An 18,318-nucleotide genomic window follows, 5' to 3' on the forward strand; every position below is an offset into this window, starting at 1 on the left:
ATGTCGAATAGAGCAGCGCTTTTTCCCCGTTTTTCTTTTTTTTTTTTGTGTGTGTGTGTGTGCTCAGTGCACCATGCCCATGCAACAACGTCGACAGATATAAACGCACGCACAACCGCCTCTCTTCTATCGCTGCTGCATCGCGGACACGATTTGTGCTGAGCTGGCCCAAGCGTCGTCGTGGCTGTGTGTCTCCTTGGCACAGCGCCGATACAGACCTGTGCGCCGACGTCAAGAGTCCGCCAGCCGTACCCGAGGGCAGGCTGCAGACTGCTTGGAATCCCCCACAAAGAGTGGGGGTATAATGAGGCCCTGATGCCACGGTGAGGAGGCCAGTATCATCAGGGAGCATTTGAAGACTCAAAGAGAAAATTTGGAAGTGCAAAAAAGCAAGAGATATCATTGCCGCTAGTTGGGTGGGTGTTGTAGAGCCACCGCAACCCCTTTTCTCCCCTCAGATATCCGTGTGCAGCGTAGGTCGTCGTCATCGGCAAAGGTCACCGCGTCTTTTTGGGAGGACAGCTGCTGAGGAACGCGTTCACTGGTGACCGTGCCGCCGCTCACGCGATGGTCTCTCTCTCACCTCTCCCTCTCATTCAGCTCGTTACTCACCTCGCCTCTCCTCTTGCACGGTTCGCCACGGAACGCAGATGGTCCCTGCTTGGAGCTGAGTAGAACTGACAAAAAGGGGGCTCTGTGTGTTTGGCTCATACTTCCGTCCCCTCTCGCATCTACGAAAAAACAGCCTGCTCGCCCGTCCCCACTACCGCGCACCCTAGCTTCCTGCATGCCTCTATAGACCGAAAAAAAATTATCAAACGTGCGCCATGGATGTCAAGATAAAGAGCGTCCACCTCGTGGCGAAGTGGATGTGGGACTGCAAGGGCGAAACTTGTGGCATCTGTCGTCAAGAGTACGAGGCAGCCTGCCCCACTTGCCGCGTGCCGGGCGACGACTGCCCCATCCTGACGAGCCCCTGCCACCATACGTTTCACTTGCACTGCATCACACGGGCCTTGGAGAAGGAGGAGGGCCAGCCCGAGTGCCCGACGTGCCGTGCGCCGTGGCAAATGTAGAACGGGAATCAGTGCAACATGGCCCGTCCGAAGTCGCCACCACCTTTGAGATGCGCTGTCTAGCATCCGTATTGTGTCACCGACGTTGTGGAGAACCCCCTTCTCTCTACAAGGCACGGTTGGTGCTGTGCATGCCTGATATCCCTCTCTCCCTGCGTGCGGCAGAATCTCGGCTGTTACTGCTTTCTCATTATTTTTCCCCGCACAGATAAGAAAGTATAGCATCGGAAGTACACCTTGGCATTGGCCAAGACAGCTTGGTATCATGTAGGCGCACGCACTCTGCAAGGTGAACCCGCACGTCGGCGTCTTTCACCAGTACTCACGGGGGCTTTGCTCGTGCGAGAGCGCGCGAGTTCAATACGCCGGCGTCAGCTGCTCCCTAGTATTCCTTACTTCCTCGCCGATGACATCGCGCTCCGCGTTCGCCCTCGCTCTCTCCTTCTACGCTCTCCTGTGCCCTCGGACTTCTTGGGCCCCTTACCCTAACCCCTTCCACTCTCATTACGTTTCGGCTCACTGCCGGCACAAGCCCCGGCAGCCCCCTCCCCACACCCATAACACGCGTGCGCACAGCCACCGGCACCCTTTCATCGACAGCGTTGTGCGCGGGAAACAAAGAACCGCTGGTGTGTGGGAAGAAGGCCAGTGTCAGTCACATCGAGATCGTAAAGCGACTCCCTCCCCCCCGCACCCACTTTCATCCCTTAATGCGTCGTTGCGCTGCTCGATTTGCCGCTGCGGCAGCGGCCGCTGGTGGCGGTAGCGACCTCCAAACTGTCAGTTCATCTCTGGGAAGTGTTGCGAAAAGCTCGGCGACGGGCACGAAGACCGAGTACAAGCACGTGCACACGGCAACCCGGTCGCCGTCCGATTTCATTCCGCCGGCGACCGAGGCCCCAGAGAGGCTGCAGTCGTACGTGGAGCCGAAGCCGTTTATTAGCCTCCGTCGCATGCAGGTCTTCACCGTCTCACTCGGTGTCGGCACAGCTAGCGTAGCGCTGGTGTACTTCTTCCTCAGCACGGGCATCCGCAACCACGTGGAGGAGGAGCAGCTTCAGGTCGACCGCATTGTGGAACGTAACCGAATGGCGATGCAAGACCGCATCTCCATCGTGCCGGTCTTCACTGCGCCGAGCACGTACGACGAGCTGTACGCCAAGATGGTGGAAAAGGACAAGGAGGTGGAGACGCAGCTCACTCAAGCCAAGAGCACCCTCCACACGGAGACCATGTTCCACGTAAAGATGTGGTGGAACCGGTGTCTGCGCAACATCCAGTCCGCTACAGACGCCTTCGCCGCGGCACAGCTGCGACACAAGGAGGCCCAAGCAGAGGCGAACATCAAGGCAACTCTGCAGTACAGCGGGTATGAGCTGGTGGGCCTCTCCAAGGTTGGCGCGTAGGCCGGCAAAGTTTCGTCGTTGCTAATTGCGGAGATGAAGGGGGAGGGGGCCTCTGTTGTTGGTAGATTTCCTCTCTCTACTTATTATTAGTGTGTCTAGCGAGGCGTGCGCGAATACAAAGGGGGAGCCTCTTCGCGGCGCGCCAGCGTACGGTGAACCCCTCTGTGGAGAGTCGTCGTGCCTTTCGGTCGTGTCGGTTTGCGGCGAACAGGCTTGACAGTTTTGTAGGGAAAGGAGGGCGCATCTGCGTTGCTCATGAAGATCTGCTGTTGCGTGTTTGTTTCTTCCTCTCCCTTCTCCCCCCCCCCTCTCGCTTGCCATCATTGCTCACTAGTCCTCCGTGTGGTTACAGTGAAAGCTGCAGAGACGTCTGTGTACGTGTTGTGCCACGCGTGCGCCATCGCCACGATAAGTGACTGTATTCGTTTCTTTGTTGTTGTAAGTGCGCGGACTGCTGGCGCGAGCGGAGGCCTTCTTCCTGTCTTGTATCACTGCTCTCTTTCAGGCTTTTTGTGCCTTCTATATTCCTCTCAGTCATCCTTCCCCGTAACGTTGCCCAAGAGAGGAAAGGAACGAAGGAGGGAAGCGGGAGGGGGTAGCATGCGCAGCAGGTGGTGGCTGTGGTGTGGAGGGAGGGAAGATATCCTCCCGGCAGCGGACAAAAAGCAGGAAAGGCAAAGCGAAAAGGGGAAGAGTACCGAACTGCGGCAACGCAGCGACGTACGAAATTGGAGACGGCTGTAGAGCGTGGCAGGAGCGGCTCCCTGCGTAATCGATGCTAGGAGCGTCACCCCGTTTAGGAGCGTGTCGAGTTGCTGTGACGTTCTCGCTTCGCTCTCTCTTTATGTATCGACGAAATCACACCCAGAGCACTCATCGCTCTTCCTCGTCCTCCTCTGTCCATCCTTCTTCTGTTTTGTGTGTGGGCATGTATGCTCGCTTCTCTCCGGCGCTGCAATGCCCCATACAGGGATCCTTTTTTCAGCCACTTCTCACACGCTGAGTTATCCCACCACAGTCGTCTTACAACGGGCGCCATCAACATCTGCTTCAGCCTATCAGCTCCATCATCACGACCACAACTGCAAAGCCATGCTCGCGTACTTGGAGAACTACTTCGACCTAAGGAAGAGCTTCGTCTTCTACGGGGCGTATCATCACAAGCGGTCAAACCAATTGATTCATGTGATCTTCGTACCGGTCATTTTCACTACCGCCATGAGCTTCCTTGCGCGTGTGCCCATCACCGGCGGCGTCAACCTCTCCCACATCGTCACCGCCTTCTACACGGTCTCTTTCATCAAGATGGAGCCGAGTGCGGGGACACTCTACGCGCCGATGATAGCGGCCATGGAATACCTTGGCTCACGGGTGCTCATCCGCCACGTACCGGTCAGCATTGGGATGCACGTCCTCGGGTGGGCAGCGCAGATCGTGGGGCACAAGTTTATCGAGGGCCGCCAGCCAGCCTTCATGGAGGATCCGCTGCAGGCAATCCACGCAGCGGTGTTCTTTGTCTGGCTGGAGGTGCTCTTCTTCCTCGGCTACCGCCCCGCCATGAAGGCTGAGTTGGAAAAGGCGATCAAGGAGCGAATTGCAGCAATGAACGCGGTGAAGAAAACTGAGAAGGCGCCGTGCGTGGAGGCGGCACCGAAAAAGGCGAGCGCGTCGAAATCGACGGCGCCCGTCAGCGACGCACTTGCCCCGCGTAGGGTGGGAAAGGGAGAAGGAGGTGACGTGAGAAACTGACGAGCAAAACGTCTACAGATGCTCGCCTTGGCTGACGCCCGTCATTGCGTTTGTTTGCACGTTGCTGTCCATGGCGGAAACGTGCGGCACACTGCTTTGTTGGCCAAGCACGGTGGTGTAGCTGTGTCCTGCTCTGCTACTTTTTCCTCTGTCGTCCGACGGGTAGTTGACGGTGCTTGCGGATGTTGCTTGCGGCACTTTGCCCTCCTCTCTTCTCCCCCTTTCCATCCGGCACACAGTGAAAGGGTAGTCTGCTGCTTTGGTGTTGGGCGGTTATGCGGTGCACTGTGCACCCTGCACTCAGACACCGTGCTCGTGCGCTCTGTCTCTCTGGCCATATATTCTTTTGGTGATCTAGTGTGCTGACACCTTCTTCTGAGTCTATGTCAGTGTCTTCGGGGGCAAGACCACGGCTTCCCGGCAGTGCAGCCCACTATCTTACAACCATGTCAAGAGCACCACACGAAGAATCAACTAGAATCTGGAGCCGCCCGTCGCTCCTTCTCCTCGTGTCTGAGCCCAGTACCCATGGCACCAAATCGAAGATATCTCTCAGTGGAATCGTAGCACATGACGCATTGTCGTGTCGCTTTTTTTTCAGCTGCATAGCGGCAAGACATGCCTATTCCTCCCCCCCCTCCCCTCTCCTCCCCCGCTTGCCATACCGCTCAGTTTGTGCGTGTGAGAAGGCCGCTCTCCAGGGCAGGAATGCTCGACGCATGCGTTTCGATAGACGCTGCTCCACCCTCGCTCTGCATCTCCTTCTCTTGGGCGCTGCGCTCACTCGACTCTCCCCTTGCTCCCCCCCTCCTCCCCCCTCACAGGAAGGCGCTTCAATCCGTCGAAGTGCACATCAAGGTTGGTGCGGAGTCGCTGTGAAAATGTGACGGCCCTGTGCACACGCCGTCCCCATCTAGCTTTCCTGAAGATCCCTTTTGTTTTCCGTTTTCAGGGGTGATGACCACCCTGAAGGACTCATCGATATCAGCAGCCACAATCGGTGGAGTGGCGGGGCAGACAATGCTGCCCAGCACCTGCGGCGAAGAAACTGATCTGCCTGGCGTGCCACGCGTTGGCTGCGTGGCTGTCATCTCCTACAAGCCCCGAAGCCTACACGGCTTTTCGGCCTGCGTGGTCGGGATGGCCGACGGAATCGCCATTCTTGGCCCAGATCTCACCCAGCGGCGCTATGGTCGCCACCGCCTCCTCACACGGCTCCTCTGGCGGCCGGTGTCGTCGCTCGAGGGTGGAGGAGGGCGGTCAAACGCCACTGCGCGCGAGGGCGAGAGCGCGGCCGTGTCTCGCAGTGGCACCGCCATACTGCCGCACACAAAGGGAAGCTGTGCCAGCATTGTCGCTGTCACCGCCTGCCTCGTCGCAGGTGAGGATGGGAACTATGCCCATGCGGCGCAGGAAACTGCAGAGGACGACACGATCGCTATTGTGGTTGCTTGGTCCGATGCCACGCTGCGGCACCACATAACGGTCCTCATGGCTCAGTTGCGGTGTATCCTGGCGCCGTCCTCGGCAGGGAGCGTTGGCAGCAGCGGCAGACACGTGGAAGCAGGGCTGGTGCATGTGGTGGCTCATGATGCTCTACCCTTGTGCCCGATGCAGTTTGTGCTTCGTTTGTTTTACCACCCTGCTATGGCAGCTTCCGAAAACAAGACGGCACAAAATCATGTTGTGATGTGCTCTGTATACTCCCCGTTAGGCTCGACGACGCTGTCTGCGGGACACTTCGGCCAGTCCGACGCAGGGGCCAGCACCAACAGCGGGCCTGCCAACACAGTTGTGAAGCAGTCGCACCCGACTGTTGGCACTGCCGCCGCTGCGGCAGAGCTGGGCGGCACCTCGGCAGTAGCATCAGCACGGCGGCGCGGCGAGCTGCTCTTCCTTACCGTATCACCGTGCCATACCCGTGGCGCTGCTGAAGCGACGGCGGCTGTCTCCCCGTGTGTCGGCAGCGCTTGTGCCAACTGCTGCATCCAAGTGCGTGCGGAGCCGTCAACAGGCAAAGAGGTGGCAGCGTGGCTGCTGCAGTTTCAGCCAGACCGCGTCATCTGCGCCTTTGCTGTGCAGTCTACCACGACAAGCGTGATCGCGGCGGCCGGGGCGACTGACGGTCGGGTCTACCTGCTGGGACTCACCTCGCAGCGCCTGGTGCTGCGAGTCAGCGGGCCCGTGGCTGATGTGATGTTTGTGCAGACGAAACGGGAGAATGACCGATCGCAGACCCGCAACGCTGTCGTGGATGGCCTCCTGGACGACGCCATGGCGGAGGACACGCTGAGGAACGGCAGCTTTTCGAGTCAGGCAGACGAGTTTGCGCGGCATGAAGGGGTCGACTTCGCCGCACTGGTGATTCTTGATAGCGCCGGTCACCTTCTGGTGCTGCGCGCCATCAACAGCGGAGCCGCCATTACGCAAAACGTCGCAGATATCCCGCAAGTCATCACACTTGCGAATGGGCAGCAGCCTACGTTCACCGCCGTGAACTTGTCTCTGGCGAGCCTCGATGGCGAGCCCATTAGCTCGAAACACTTCCACGATTTGTGCACCCTGCGTCACTTCTTCAGCCAGCGCCGCCTCCCACTGTCGCAGCTTCAGCGGCAACAACAGCAGCGGAAGCCGGGACGGAGCAACCCCTCTCCTGCGAGCCCGCCACTTGCCTCCAGCAGCCTTTCCACGTCCCCCGTGAATCGGAGTTTCTCGAACGGCGCGGCAGGAGCCGAGGAGACCACCATAGCGGGCCACATCCTGAGTCGTGGTCTGCTGTGCGTGACATGCGTCTATAACGCAAAGGGTGGCGCAGAGCTGGTCGTGAGCACGATGGGGCAGGTGGTCGTATCCGTGCCCTTCAGTTCCACGGACGGGTGCTTCCGCATTGCCGGCTTCACCATCACGCCGTCCCCGATGTTCTACGTTGGCTTCGTGGACTTCTTCGCCGACGGCAATCCTACGCTCGTCATGGCTGGGCTGAAGAATGTGCTCGTAGCCAGTCGCCCGCAGCCGACTATCCGTGAGCGCGTGCAGCTGCTGCTGCGCCTGCTCGGCAAGAAGGAGCGTGAGCAGCAAAACGCGGAGAGCGGCAGGGCAGACGGATGAAGGGGCAGCCGACGAGGTCGAACCGCCGCTGCTCATGTCGAGCGTGAAGGCTGTTCTCTGCGCTAAAGCTCTTCGGTCATGTGCGGTCTCCGGAACGTTACTATCAATCCCGCTACGTTGTGCTTTCGGAGGCTTCCCAAGAGGGTAACCGATGATTACAGAGCAAGCTTTACAGCTAAAGGGAAACAGGTGCGCAATGACTCTTCAGGAGGGTGTATATGTCGCACAGAGTGGGTGGCCGCTCTTCCACCGCCGTGCAATCTTAGCAGCGGCAATAAGCAGCACCTATGATGCCTCACTAAACACCCTTTTTTTTGGGGGGAATGTATCGGCTTTCCCCGTTCTCTGGTCTCCTTACAATTCCACTACGCATCCTCCCCTCACCTCTCGAGAGCTTCTCCTGGTCATATCAAGGGGGTATAGTGATGCGCTGCGGATACCCGTACAGCCACTCTGCATCGCTGACATCGCCGGCCCCCTACCTCGCATGCGAACCTTCGAAAGGCAGTTCGCAGAGGCACGCCCTCGAACGGAGGTCCATCTCTTTTCACCGCCTTGCGCTTTCACCGGTGCACGCCGACAACGCCCATGCACCGCACAACGCCTTCTCACTTTGCTTCCCAGCAGCTCTCACTTGTTTCGTTGAGTGTTTCTCTGCCTTTGATCCGCTCTGTGTGTATGTGTGTGTGCTCCAGCCTGACTAGTCTGCGAGTCCATCCTCTTTTTCATCCGTCTCTTACTGCGTAGCGTCGACCTCGCCCGTTGATGGCGGGAGGGAGGGAGCACACCGCAGTGCGGTGGTGTGACAGAGCTCGGTGCCCCAGCTCTTTGGGCGTATAGGAGGAAGCCAAACAGCCCTCCCCCCCCCCTTCTATCCCCTGCCAATGCAGCGCTCCACCTCCTCTGGTGCTGACGGGGTCCATGTGCCTACGACGTAGGGAAGCCAGTGCGCTGCATCGCGACGGATGTCGGCAGTGTGTCAGGTCCTGGATGGCGTTGCGTCGGAGCGGCCTGCGGCAGTGCAGACGCGCCTGCGCGGCTCCAGCGCATCTGTCACCCGGCCCTCACCACCGCCTGCTGGTGTGTGTGGGGCCCTGAGCGCCACACCCTCCTCCTCCGAGGAGGGACGCCGCGGGTGGCGACCGGCATGATGGGAGCGGCTGCGAGGCGACCTGCGGGGCAGCGGGGGGCGGGGCAAAGAGGTTGGTAGAGCTCGGGGCAGGGGGGCCGTGCTCTCAGATGGCTGCGTCGGTGTGTTGCTGTAGGGCTCGTGGGCCGCGCTGCGTCGTAGGACTCGATGGGGCCTGTGACAGGCCAGAGGGCGTCTGTGTGTGTGTGTTTGTGTGTGGAGTGGCGTTGACGTCATGGCCGGTGACAGAGACACGGACGCATTGACGGAAAAGAAAAAAACATGACACTCACCTTGTTCGGCGCGTCGCTTCACTTTTCCCTATCTCTATCAATTACCGCTTCTTCTCTCTTGTTTGCTGTGCTGCTGTGGTGCGCTCTACACACTCATCTCCCTCTCTCTCACGATGGACCGAGAAATAGCACCCGTGGTTGTCCTTCTTGGTCACTCTGGTTACTCGCCGGCGTTCGCAACGACATGTCAGCTGCGCAGAATAAGCGCTGGTGAGAGTGACCTCTTGCGGGTTTGTGTTTGTGTGTGTGTGTGTGTGTGTGTGTGTGTGTGTGTGTCACACACATACGGTGGAGCGGAGAACGCGAACCTACACGCAGTAGCCGCTACAGGGATATCATCTTCCCTTTTTCCTGAATAGCAGCGAGATGGACAAGATAAAGGAAGCGTTTAGCCGACTGGACAAGTTCTCCCTGGAGAATGCTAACCGGCTGTGCACGGAGGTCGAGAGTATTGAGGAAAAACTTCTTGGCGACGCAGGCGATGCCGAGCGCAAGAACAAGCTGATCGATGCCTCCCTTAAGCACATGCGGGAGCTCACCGAGGTGCTCGTCTGGATGGACAGCAACCGCCACGAGTGGTTTGAGCGGTTGCTGGAGCGTGACGTCATGAACACACTCGAGCGCCTCGTCACGAATGGTCTAATGCCGTCGCCTGTAAAACTGCAGAGCCTGCAGAGTGTCACGTTCATGCTGCAGAACCTGTCGCGGACGCCGTCGCTCTACTACCTCTGCAGCAACAACCACATCAATCGCATGGTCGCCGTCGAGTTCGACATCCACGATGACGAATTCGTCTCGCTATACGTGTCCTTCCTGAAGTCTTTAGCCCTGCGGTGTACACCCGACACAGTGCCGCTCTTCTTCGAAGTGCAAGACAGGGCCTTTCCGCTCTGGGATCGGGCTGTGAGGCTGCTGGGCTCGGAGGATGTCATGGTGCGCACCGCCGCCAAGCAGATCATCGTCACCATCGCACAGTTACAGGATACGGCGGTGTCTGCCTTCATAGATGCGTCCATCGCTGACGTCTTTCGAAGCGTATTGCACTTCGTGAGTGCGCAGATCGTGCGCCTTGCAGCGCGTGTTCCGTCCTGGATCACCCTACAATGGACGGAGAGTTTCTCACGCGCTTCCAGCGACCCCAGTGTGGCGGTTTTTCCCTCCTCGGAAGCTGCTGCGACACCGCCGTCGCCTGCCACTCGAGCCCCCCTAGTGGTGAACACTCGTGTGCTGACGATGCAACTGGAGGACGTGGAGGACGAGCTGCTCTACATAAATGATCTTTGTCGCACGCCGGTGTCCAACGCGGGTGCGCAAGCGGCGGCGGTGACGCAGCGAGTTCTCTTTCCACGCTTCCGCGGCATCATCGAGGATGAGGTGGATTCTGCCGGCGTCGCTTTTGCCTCCTCGGCAGCGAGTGTGACGTGTGCCAAGTGCGCAGCACCTGGTGCGCAACCCAGCGACTCGTATGTGCCTGCGTGCGTTGTGTTGGCGTTCCTCTTTTATTGGTCACAGGTGAACACCGACGCTTGCGTTGCCGCCGCGTTAGTCAACTTCTTCTTGGAGCCGTTCAACTCATCCTCCGGGACCTCGCGCTTCACCGTGGCGTCCATGGTGTTGGAGTCCACACGTGTGGACCTGCATGAGCCGGTGGTGGCCGTCTGTCGGTACGCGCTTTCGCGGACAAGACCTCCGCCCACCTCATCGGTTTCGCCTTCGCCACCGCTGCGGTTCCCCAGCTCGCTTGGTCATTTCTTCTACGCCGAAACACCGTACCAGCAAACGGGGATGGTGCTGATCGGTGGTCCAAGCTCCACGATTCCGCCCCCAAAGGAGAAGTTCGTTCAGAAAGTGTGGCCATCGCCGCGGACCGACACCCCCAATGCGTTCGTGTTCCTCATACCCCACGTAGTCGCCGCGCTTTATACCCAAGTAAAGTACTTCCAGGCAACTCGACTCAGCTGCGTGACTGCCTTGCTGTCGCTGCTGCTCGAAGTGATTCCGAGTGCGGCGCCGGGAAAGGTCGACTGGGCAAACGTGTACCTTGAGATGATGAAGCTGGTGCAGCGTCTGTTGCTGGACTGCGCGAAGCAGTACGCCTCGGTGATACAGAAGACGGTGCAGGAGCAGAAGGATGCGGACAGAGTCGTGCCGCTCTCTCGCATTTCCTTCTGCGACATCGAATCAGTGGACGAGGAGACACCGCTGCCGATCCGAGACCCCTACGCGCCAATGTTTCTGAAGCTGAAGGAAGCAGCAATGTGGATGAAGACGGCAGAGCAGGCGCATTCGCCGCTGCTGGAGACGGCGGTGCAGCCCAACAGCAAGAAGTGCCTGTACCTTTTTTTCCCCTCCTTTCCTCTTCTGCTGTCGGATGAGTGCAGTCTCGTCCTGAGTGCGTGGCCGCCGCTCCTCCCCAGATCTCACCAGCAGCCGCGTGAGGCGGCACAATGGACGATCGCATACCACGCTCTGCAGGACAGCATCGTGCGCGCCTTTGACTACTCAACTCGCTCACCGGTGTCGGATGCCGAGTGTGAGCTGAATCTGTATCTGATTTTTCTCTTGATGCGGCGTGCGTTTGCGTGTCACATCCAGGGGAACGGCGTCGACCTGCTGCAAACAACACTGTGGCAGCTTTCGCCTCAGTACACGCAATCGATGCACTTCATTTTGACTAACACAACCACGGAGCTCTCGGTTCGGTGCGAGATAGCCAGCGAGTGGCACTCGGACAGCCAAGCGCCTCCCATCGCACCACCGGGAACGCCGGTCTGCATGGTGCTTCCTTCGGCGGCCGCCGGTACGGAGGGGAGGGAGCTACTTTTCTTGGAGATTCCCATCAGCGTTCCGGAGAGAGTGCGCTCGCAAGAGCTGCTAACAGGTGAGTACAAGCGGCGTGTCCTCTGGAGCTTAGATCTGGCCTTTGTGGGCATCGCTATCCACCCGCAGTACCCTTTCAAGGTTGTACTGTCCTACCAGCTTCCGGGGAACTTCGCGCGGCTACACCTCGTCACCACCGGGGCGGCGATGGCGCGGATGATGGTGACGGACGTGGAGAAGGCGGCCAACGAGTGTCGCCAGCGTGGTGCATCTTTCTGCTTTGGCATAATGAACTACAGGAGTGCCCTCGTCAACGATTAAGGCCGACAAGAAAGCCCTGCGGGGCAGGGCGTGTGGAAGATCGTCTTTCGTCGAGGAGTGCGATGGGTGATGTGGTCAACAAGCGTGCACACACACACACACACACACCTCCATCCTTCTCGATATCCGCTGTTCAGATGGGAGAGAAAAACGCCGTTTGCTATGTTGATTTTTTTTGTTTTTTTTTTTTGCGAGAACTGTGCAGGAACAAAATATCACCGTTGCTCAGTACAATAGTGCTCAAAAACGATTTAGCGTGGACATGACCCCCTCACCTTCACTCTTACCACACCGAGCCGCACGTCGTGAAGATGTGTGCCGACGCGCACCGCACTCACGTGCCTATTCTCTCATCTCACACTTACGCACGCGCAAGCACTTTATGTGAGTCTGTATCGGATGATATCCCCCGAGACAGCCGCGGCGAGGCTCACGCAGGACTGCGTGCACGCCTTTCGCGCAGAACCTTATACCTTTCGCTCTCTCTCCCTCACGTGTCGGGCCGCTTATTCATCTGTTTTTTCATCGCATCTTCCCTCACTTCTCGCTGTCTCGCTCTCTCTCTCCCTCTCCTTCCATCACGCCTAAACATTTTGCCGCTCTGCTTGTTTGCTGCGGGGGACATCTCGCCCGCATGTGAGTTCTTCAGTTGCCTTCACTGACGTCACGCACAACCCTGCATAGACCTTCTCTCCCTTTTTCCAAGGTGTTTTCCTCTTATTTTTTTTTGTTGTTGTCTGCGTTTCACCTCTCCTGGGTCGTGCGTGTGTGTGCGCGCGCGCTTCTCTTTTGAAGAACATTCTGTGCTGCGTTGTAGACGTTGGCGTCAACGACGGGCTCTCTATCGCTGCGATTTCGCTCCCGAAGCGACCTCCTCCGGTGTCCTCGCAGAATTTTTCGATAACGACGCCGCGCGCGTGCGCTTGCGACTGCGCACTTTCAAAGTTCGCGTGGACAGTTGAGAAAAAAAGAGGAACACCCACGCACGTCCACACCGCCCACCCTCACCAAGGTAAAAGAGCAAATCGTGAGGAGCAACGGCAGAGAAAACACGCACAGGACACACAGGCACACACGCGAGCGTGTACGCAGTCGCCCCGCGTGCGTGTTCTTTATACTTTTAACTGTTTTCTATTCGGCCCTCCGTGTCTTTTTGTTTGTGCTCCTCTCTCTCTCTCTCTTCCCCCCTCTTGGCCCACGCATCTGCGTTGTTGTTGTTGTTTATTGTCGTCGCTGACGCTGACCTCGTCTCGTCATCTCCGTCATCATCATAGACCGCAACTCGCACAAACAAGGAGGAAAAAGGCGAGGAGAAAGTTTCTGGCCTTCCCTCCTCTTTTCCTTCCTCCCTCTCACTCATCTCTCTGAAAACGTTGTTAGACACCTATAGATATACTCGTCTCTGTGCCGCCCTCAACCACAAGCAGGCACCCGAGTCGACTCCGTCCGTTTTCGCTTCTTCTGCCTGTGACATCAACGGCGCGTTGTGCACAAGTCGGCAGTATAGCCCTTCACGCAAGCAATCGCGAGCTGCGTGGCCCTTCCCCCACCCGACATTGTTCTTTTGCCAGTGCCTCCTCGTCCGCATGAAGGCCGCCACTGCATTCGTCATGGGGGACATTGTCCTGCCCCTGCCTCGCACATTCTCTGTTTTCGAGGATCAGCTGGTGCTGCCGGACGGCATCACGGTGCGCCACGGCGATGATTTCAATGTCACCATCATCAGCCACTTCCTCGTCGCCGTGAAGCCGTTAAGCGCCGATGAGGAGATCGTCGTAAACTTCAACTTGTGCTTCTATGACCTTCTCAAGCCGAGCATGTCGCCAGCAACGCCGGCGAGCGAGAGGGAAGAGACACACACGCCGAACGCGAAGTCAGCACACACCTTCCAGCGCCCCGTTGTGCCAGGCTTCCGCTATCTCGAGGAGGAAGCCAAGCAGGAGCTGTACCGCTTCGCCGATGAGCAGGTGCGGCAGCAGGCCATCGACGACGGCTTCCTCCCGCGCGGTAGCGACGAGGGCCAGCTGACGGTGGTGCGGGCGAAGGCTGGCGAACCGGTGGCGGTCAGCACCAAAGAACACGAAAAAGGTGACGTCGTCTTCGAGACGACTGGCGTGCCGCTGCCATTCCCGATTCGCAGCACTGTCGAGCTCCCGGGCGACCTGCATCTGCGGCTGACAGGCGGCTCCGAGTTTCTGCAGCACTCCTGTCTCCCGAACGTTCGCCTCGAGATCGACGGCGCGCACATTCGCGGCATAGCCCTGCGCGCCATCGAGGCAGCCGAAAAGCTGACCTACAACTACCTCACAACGGAATGGGAAATCAGCAAGGTGTTTCACTGCTCCTGCAACGTGTACTGCTGCTACGGCTTGATCAAGGGATTCCGCTTCCTCGATCGCGAGCAGCAGGAGCACCTGCTGCCGCACTGCAGCCCCGCCGTGTGCGAAAAACACCGCTCGCCGCTGCTCTCGGGAGCTACTTTTGGCGCCTTGAATGGCAGAACAGCGCTGTTCACGGCGGCAGAGGGCTCCCTGACCTCACAGCGCGATCTTGCGGCGGGCACGGTGCTGTTCGAGGTCTGTGGCACCCCGCAGCTGCAGCAAAACGAGCTGGTGCTTGAGCGGCTGCGCCTGTCGCACTCGTGTGATGCGAACACCGTCCTCTTGAACGGCCGCGTCGTCGTGTCTCGCCCGCTCTCCGTCGGCGACGCGGTCACTTGCAACCTGAACCTCCTCTACTACACGCTCTCGCCAGCCCTGCCGTGTGCCTGCGGCTCGGTCAACTGCACCGGTCACGTCGACGGCTTCAAGGCGCTTCCCGTCAAGACGAAGCAATTGTGGTGGAGCTCGGCTTCAAATGCGGTGCGGGCGGCAGCGCTCGAGGACGGTTACGAGATCGTCTCGTCTAGCACCTTCGCAGACGTGCGGCGCACGCTAGCCATTGGCAACGCCACATTCGCAAGCCGCAACATCGCGGCCGGCACGCGTATCTTCCACGTCCACGGGCTGGTGCTGCCCTTCCCCACTGTGTACACTATCTACCTCGGTGAAGGGAAGCACCTGCTCTTTGCAGACGGGGCGCAGTGCCTCGCACACAGCTGCGACCCGAACACGCGCATTGTTGTGAATGCCGAAACAGGCAGCCTCGACTGCTTCGCGCTGCGCAATATCGCTGCGGACGAGCTGATCTCCTTCAACTACCTGACGACGGAGTGGGACATGAGTGAGCCATTCACCTGTGCATGTGGCAGCAGCAACTGCCATGGCCGCATCGCCGGCTTCCGTCACGTGAAGCGGGAGGGTCAGCTGAAGCTCTGGAGCACGGCAACCCGAGCTGTGCAGTCCCTCTTCGCACAGAGCATTCGGCTGACGGCAAGCACCCTGGCCACGCTCAACAGCGCGCTTGTGGCCCCGGCCGGCATGAGCGGCGCTCTCTCGCTCTCTCAGGACCTACCATCGGGCACGGTGCTCTTCGAGGCGGCGGCGGGCTTCGCCGTGGAAGGCGATCACGTCTGCTTCGGCGACATCTTTCTCGCCCACTCCTGCAACGCCTCGGCCGTTCTTTTGGAGGGCCGCGTTGTGTTGAGCGATGCTTGCACGGCCGGCACCGTCGTCACCCTGAACGTGAATCAGCTGTGCTACAAGCTGGCAAAGCCCTTCGCATGCCACTGTAATGGAGCCGACTGCACGCACGTCGTCGGAGGCTTCGCCGCGCTGTCAGAAAAGGAAAAGGCGCGCATTCTGCTGTGCACGGCGCCAGACGTGCGCGCAGAGGCGACTGCTGCCGGCTTCAGGACCCCCTGCCCGTGCCCCTTGGTGACGGTGAAGGCGAACAGGGCGATGGGGCAGGCCACCTTTGCGGCACGCAGCATTCCTAAAGGCACCCGCTTCTTCAAGGTGAACGGGCTTGTATTGCCCTTTCCGACTGTGTACACCATCCAGCTGGAGCGCGGCCGCCACCTGCAGTTTGCCGACGGTGCAGAGTGCCTTGCGCACAGCTGTGCACCAAACGTGCGTATCATGGTCGACGCAGAGAGCCGCTCGCTCGACTGCCTCGCCCTCCGCGACATTGAGGAGGGGGAGTTGGTCGCCTTCAACTACTTGACGACGGAGTGGGACCTGAGTAGCCCGTTCTCGTGCGTGTGTGGCGCTGACAGTGCCTGCCTCGGGCGCATTCACGGCCTGAAGTACCTCTCCGGGGAGCAGCGGCAGCGACTGTGGTGGATGCTGACCCCAGCAATGCGCCAGCTGGCAGATCCGTCATTCAACTGGAGGGCGCTCTCCGGTGCGCAGCTGCGCACTGACCAAGACGGACGTGTGCGCGCCGCGAAGGAGCTGAGGGAGGGACTCATTATTTTGGAGGCTTTGCAGGTGCAACTGCGAGTCGGCTACGCGCTTGTGGGTGGTGTGCAGCTGAGACACAGCTGCGTGCCGACGGCCGCGATTGTGGAAAGGCGTGTGATCGTGATCGGGACGGTCTGTGCCCAGACGGAGATCACGCTGGATCTGAACTGTCTGGCCTTCACCCTGGCGGAGCCGTTCACGTGCACGTGCGCCGCCGCCGCGGCCCCGCACACGGTGAAGGGCTTTGCCGCTCTGTCCGCGGCGGCGCAGGCGACACGGCTGATTCTCACGGAGCCATCAGTGCGTGCGGCGGCTCTGCGGGATGGCTACGAAGTCCCGTGCAGCTGTCCGCTTGTGGAGGTGCACGCGAACGGCGAAATGGGTCAAGCCACGTTTGCTGCTGTCGACATCGCAGCAGGCAGCTGTTTCTTCCAAGTGAAGGGGCTGTGCATCCCGTATCCGACCCTGTACACCATCATGTTGGACGAGGGTCGCCACCTGCTCTTTGCGGATGGGGCGCAGTGCCTCGCGCACAGCTGCGACCCCAACGTGCGCGTTCGTGTCGACGCAATGAACAACATGCTCGAGTGCCAGGCGCTGCGGCCGATCAAGGCTGGCGAGCTCATCGCCTTCAACTATAACGCGACGGAGTGGGACATGAACACGCCGTTTCGCTGCCTGTGCAGCTCGCCGCAGTGCTTGTACGAGATTCGTGGCTTCAAGCACCTTTCCCAGGCTCAGCGCGCGTTGCTCCAGCGGCAGGCGACACCGGCTATCAAGGCTCTGGCCTCTGCTTACGTGGACGTGCAGCTGCCCGCGGCGCTGCTGCGTGCGGCGCCGGACGGCCGCCTCAAGTCTGCGCGTGCGGTGGCGAAAGGCGACATCCTACTGGAGGTAATGTACCTGGATGTGCAGCCGAATCAGATATGTGTTGGGTGTCACTACGTGGTGCCGCACGACGCTGACCGGTACAACTGTGTACTGGTCGAAGGGCGCCTCATTGCCAGCCGCCCCGTGGCTGCCGACGAGCAGCTCTCGGTGAACATGAACTTCTTCGTGTACGATATGACGGAGATTTTCCCGCACACATTCGACGACGCCTGTAAGGGCTTCAAGTTCATGGACGAGTCAGTCAAGCAGGAGTGTCTCTACCTCTGCGAGCCACCGGTGCGTGCTCACGCAATGTGGGACGGCTGGATTGTGAAGAGTTCGCAGGACGCTCTTGTGGTGCGGCCCAACGGCGACATGGGCCAGACCGCCTACGCGTGCAAAGACATCCCAGCTGGGACAAGGCTGTTCCACTGCACCGGACTTGTGATACCCTTTCCCACCATGTACACCATCTGTGTTGGCGTTCATCGGCACCTGCTCTTCGGCGACGCTGCGGAGTGTATCGCCCATCATTGCGATCCGAATGTCGAGGTGCGCGTCGGCGAGTCTGGCGAGGGCACCTTTGACTTTGTGACGATCCGCGACATCGCGAGGGATGAGATGATCGCCTTCAACTACACGACAACGGAATGGGACATGAACACGCCATTTGTGTGCCTCTGCGGCTCGCCCAAGTGTGCCGGGACGATTCAGGGCTTCAAGCACCTCCAGGAAGCTGAGCAGCAGCGGCTGTGGCCAATCACATCGAAGGTGGTGAAGGATCAGTGGAAGCTGTACACCGCGTCCGCCTAGGCTAGACACACGCACACGCATGCGACCAAAAAAAAGAAAAAAGTGTTGCCGGCAGTGCGTATCATAGACATAAACCAAGAGAGGATGGCGCGAAAGGTGGCGAGGCAGTGCCTCAGATAGCGATGCGCGCTTGAGTGCAAACACGACCAGAGAGAGATGGAGCGCGAACGGCGTCCTTCGCTGTGATGCACGTATGTGAGGTCCCTCTCCCGCCCTTCTACTGGCTCCTGTCCTACTTTTGCTTGCCTTTCTTCTTCCCCTTATGTGTGTGTGTGTGTGTGACAGCATGCGCGTGTTTATGCAAATGTCGCTTTCGCAGCCAGCGCGTATATTTTCCTTATTTTTTTTTGTTTTTCGTTCGTGTTTCATTTCTTTTCTTCCTATCCCGCG

At 59.2% G+C, this 18,318-nt stretch overlaps 6 protein-coding genes across 6 annotated transcripts; all 6 read left to right on the plus strand.

Annotated features, from left to right (window-relative positions):
* Nucleotides 1-827: 827 nt before the first annotated feature.
* Nucleotides 828-1,076, plus strand: LMJF_35_4500 (putative anaphase promoting complex subunit protein; the record flags this gene model as incomplete). Its single annotated transcript, XM_003722799.1, has 1 exon — nt 828-1,076. One exon carries the CDS (start codon nt 828-830, stop codon nt 1,074-1,076), a length of 249 nt encoding a protein of 82 aa, XP_003722847.1.
* Nucleotides 1,077-1,786: 710 nt separating this feature from the next.
* LMJF_35_4510 (conserved hypothetical protein) lies at nt 1,787-2,482 on the plus strand (the record flags this gene model as incomplete). The annotated part of the gene is made up of 1 exon (XM_003722800.1): nt 1,787-2,482. The coding sequence occupies one exon, from the start codon at nt 1,787-1,789 to the stop codon at nt 2,480-2,482; it is 696 nt and encodes a 231-aa protein (XP_003722848.1).
* Nucleotides 2,483-3,439: 957 nt separating this feature from the next.
* On the plus strand, nt 3,440-4,231 carry LMJF_35_4520 (hypothetical protein; the record flags this gene model as incomplete). The annotated part of the gene is made up of 1 exon (XM_003722801.1): nt 3,440-4,231. The coding sequence occupies one exon, from the start codon at nt 3,440-3,442 to the stop codon at nt 4,229-4,231; it is 792 nt and encodes a 263-aa protein (XP_003722849.1).
* Nucleotides 4,232-5,188: 957 nt separating this feature from the next.
* Nucleotides 5,189-7,339, plus strand: LMJF_35_4530 (conserved hypothetical protein; the record flags this gene model as incomplete). Its single annotated transcript, XM_003722802.1, has 1 exon — nt 5,189-7,339. One exon carries the CDS (start codon nt 5,189-5,191, stop codon nt 7,337-7,339), a length of 2,151 nt encoding a protein of 716 aa, XP_003722850.1.
* Nucleotides 7,340-9,127: 1,788 nt separating this feature from the next.
* LMJF_35_4540 (conserved hypothetical protein) lies at nt 9,128-11,902 on the plus strand (the record flags this gene model as incomplete). The annotated part of the gene is made up of 1 exon (XM_003722803.1): nt 9,128-11,902. The coding sequence occupies one exon, from the start codon at nt 9,128-9,130 to the stop codon at nt 11,900-11,902; it is 2,775 nt and encodes a 924-aa protein (XP_003722851.1).
* A 1,586-nt stretch (nt 11,903-13,488) lies between these two features.
* LMJF_35_4550 (conserved hypothetical protein) lies at nt 13,489-17,928 on the plus strand (the record flags this gene model as incomplete). The annotated part of the gene is made up of 1 exon (XM_003722804.1): nt 13,489-17,928. The coding sequence occupies one exon, from the start codon at nt 13,489-13,491 to the stop codon at nt 17,926-17,928; it is 4,440 nt and encodes a 1,479-aa protein (XP_003722852.1).
* Nucleotides 17,929-18,318: the final 390 nt, after the last annotated feature.

The sequence above is a fragment of the Leishmania major genome, chromosome 35 (assembly GCF_000002725.2).
Source record: "Leishmania major strain Friedlin complete genome, chromosome 35".
NCBI classification, from domain to species: domain Eukaryota; phylum Euglenozoa; class Kinetoplastea; order Trypanosomatida; family Trypanosomatidae; genus Leishmania; species Leishmania major.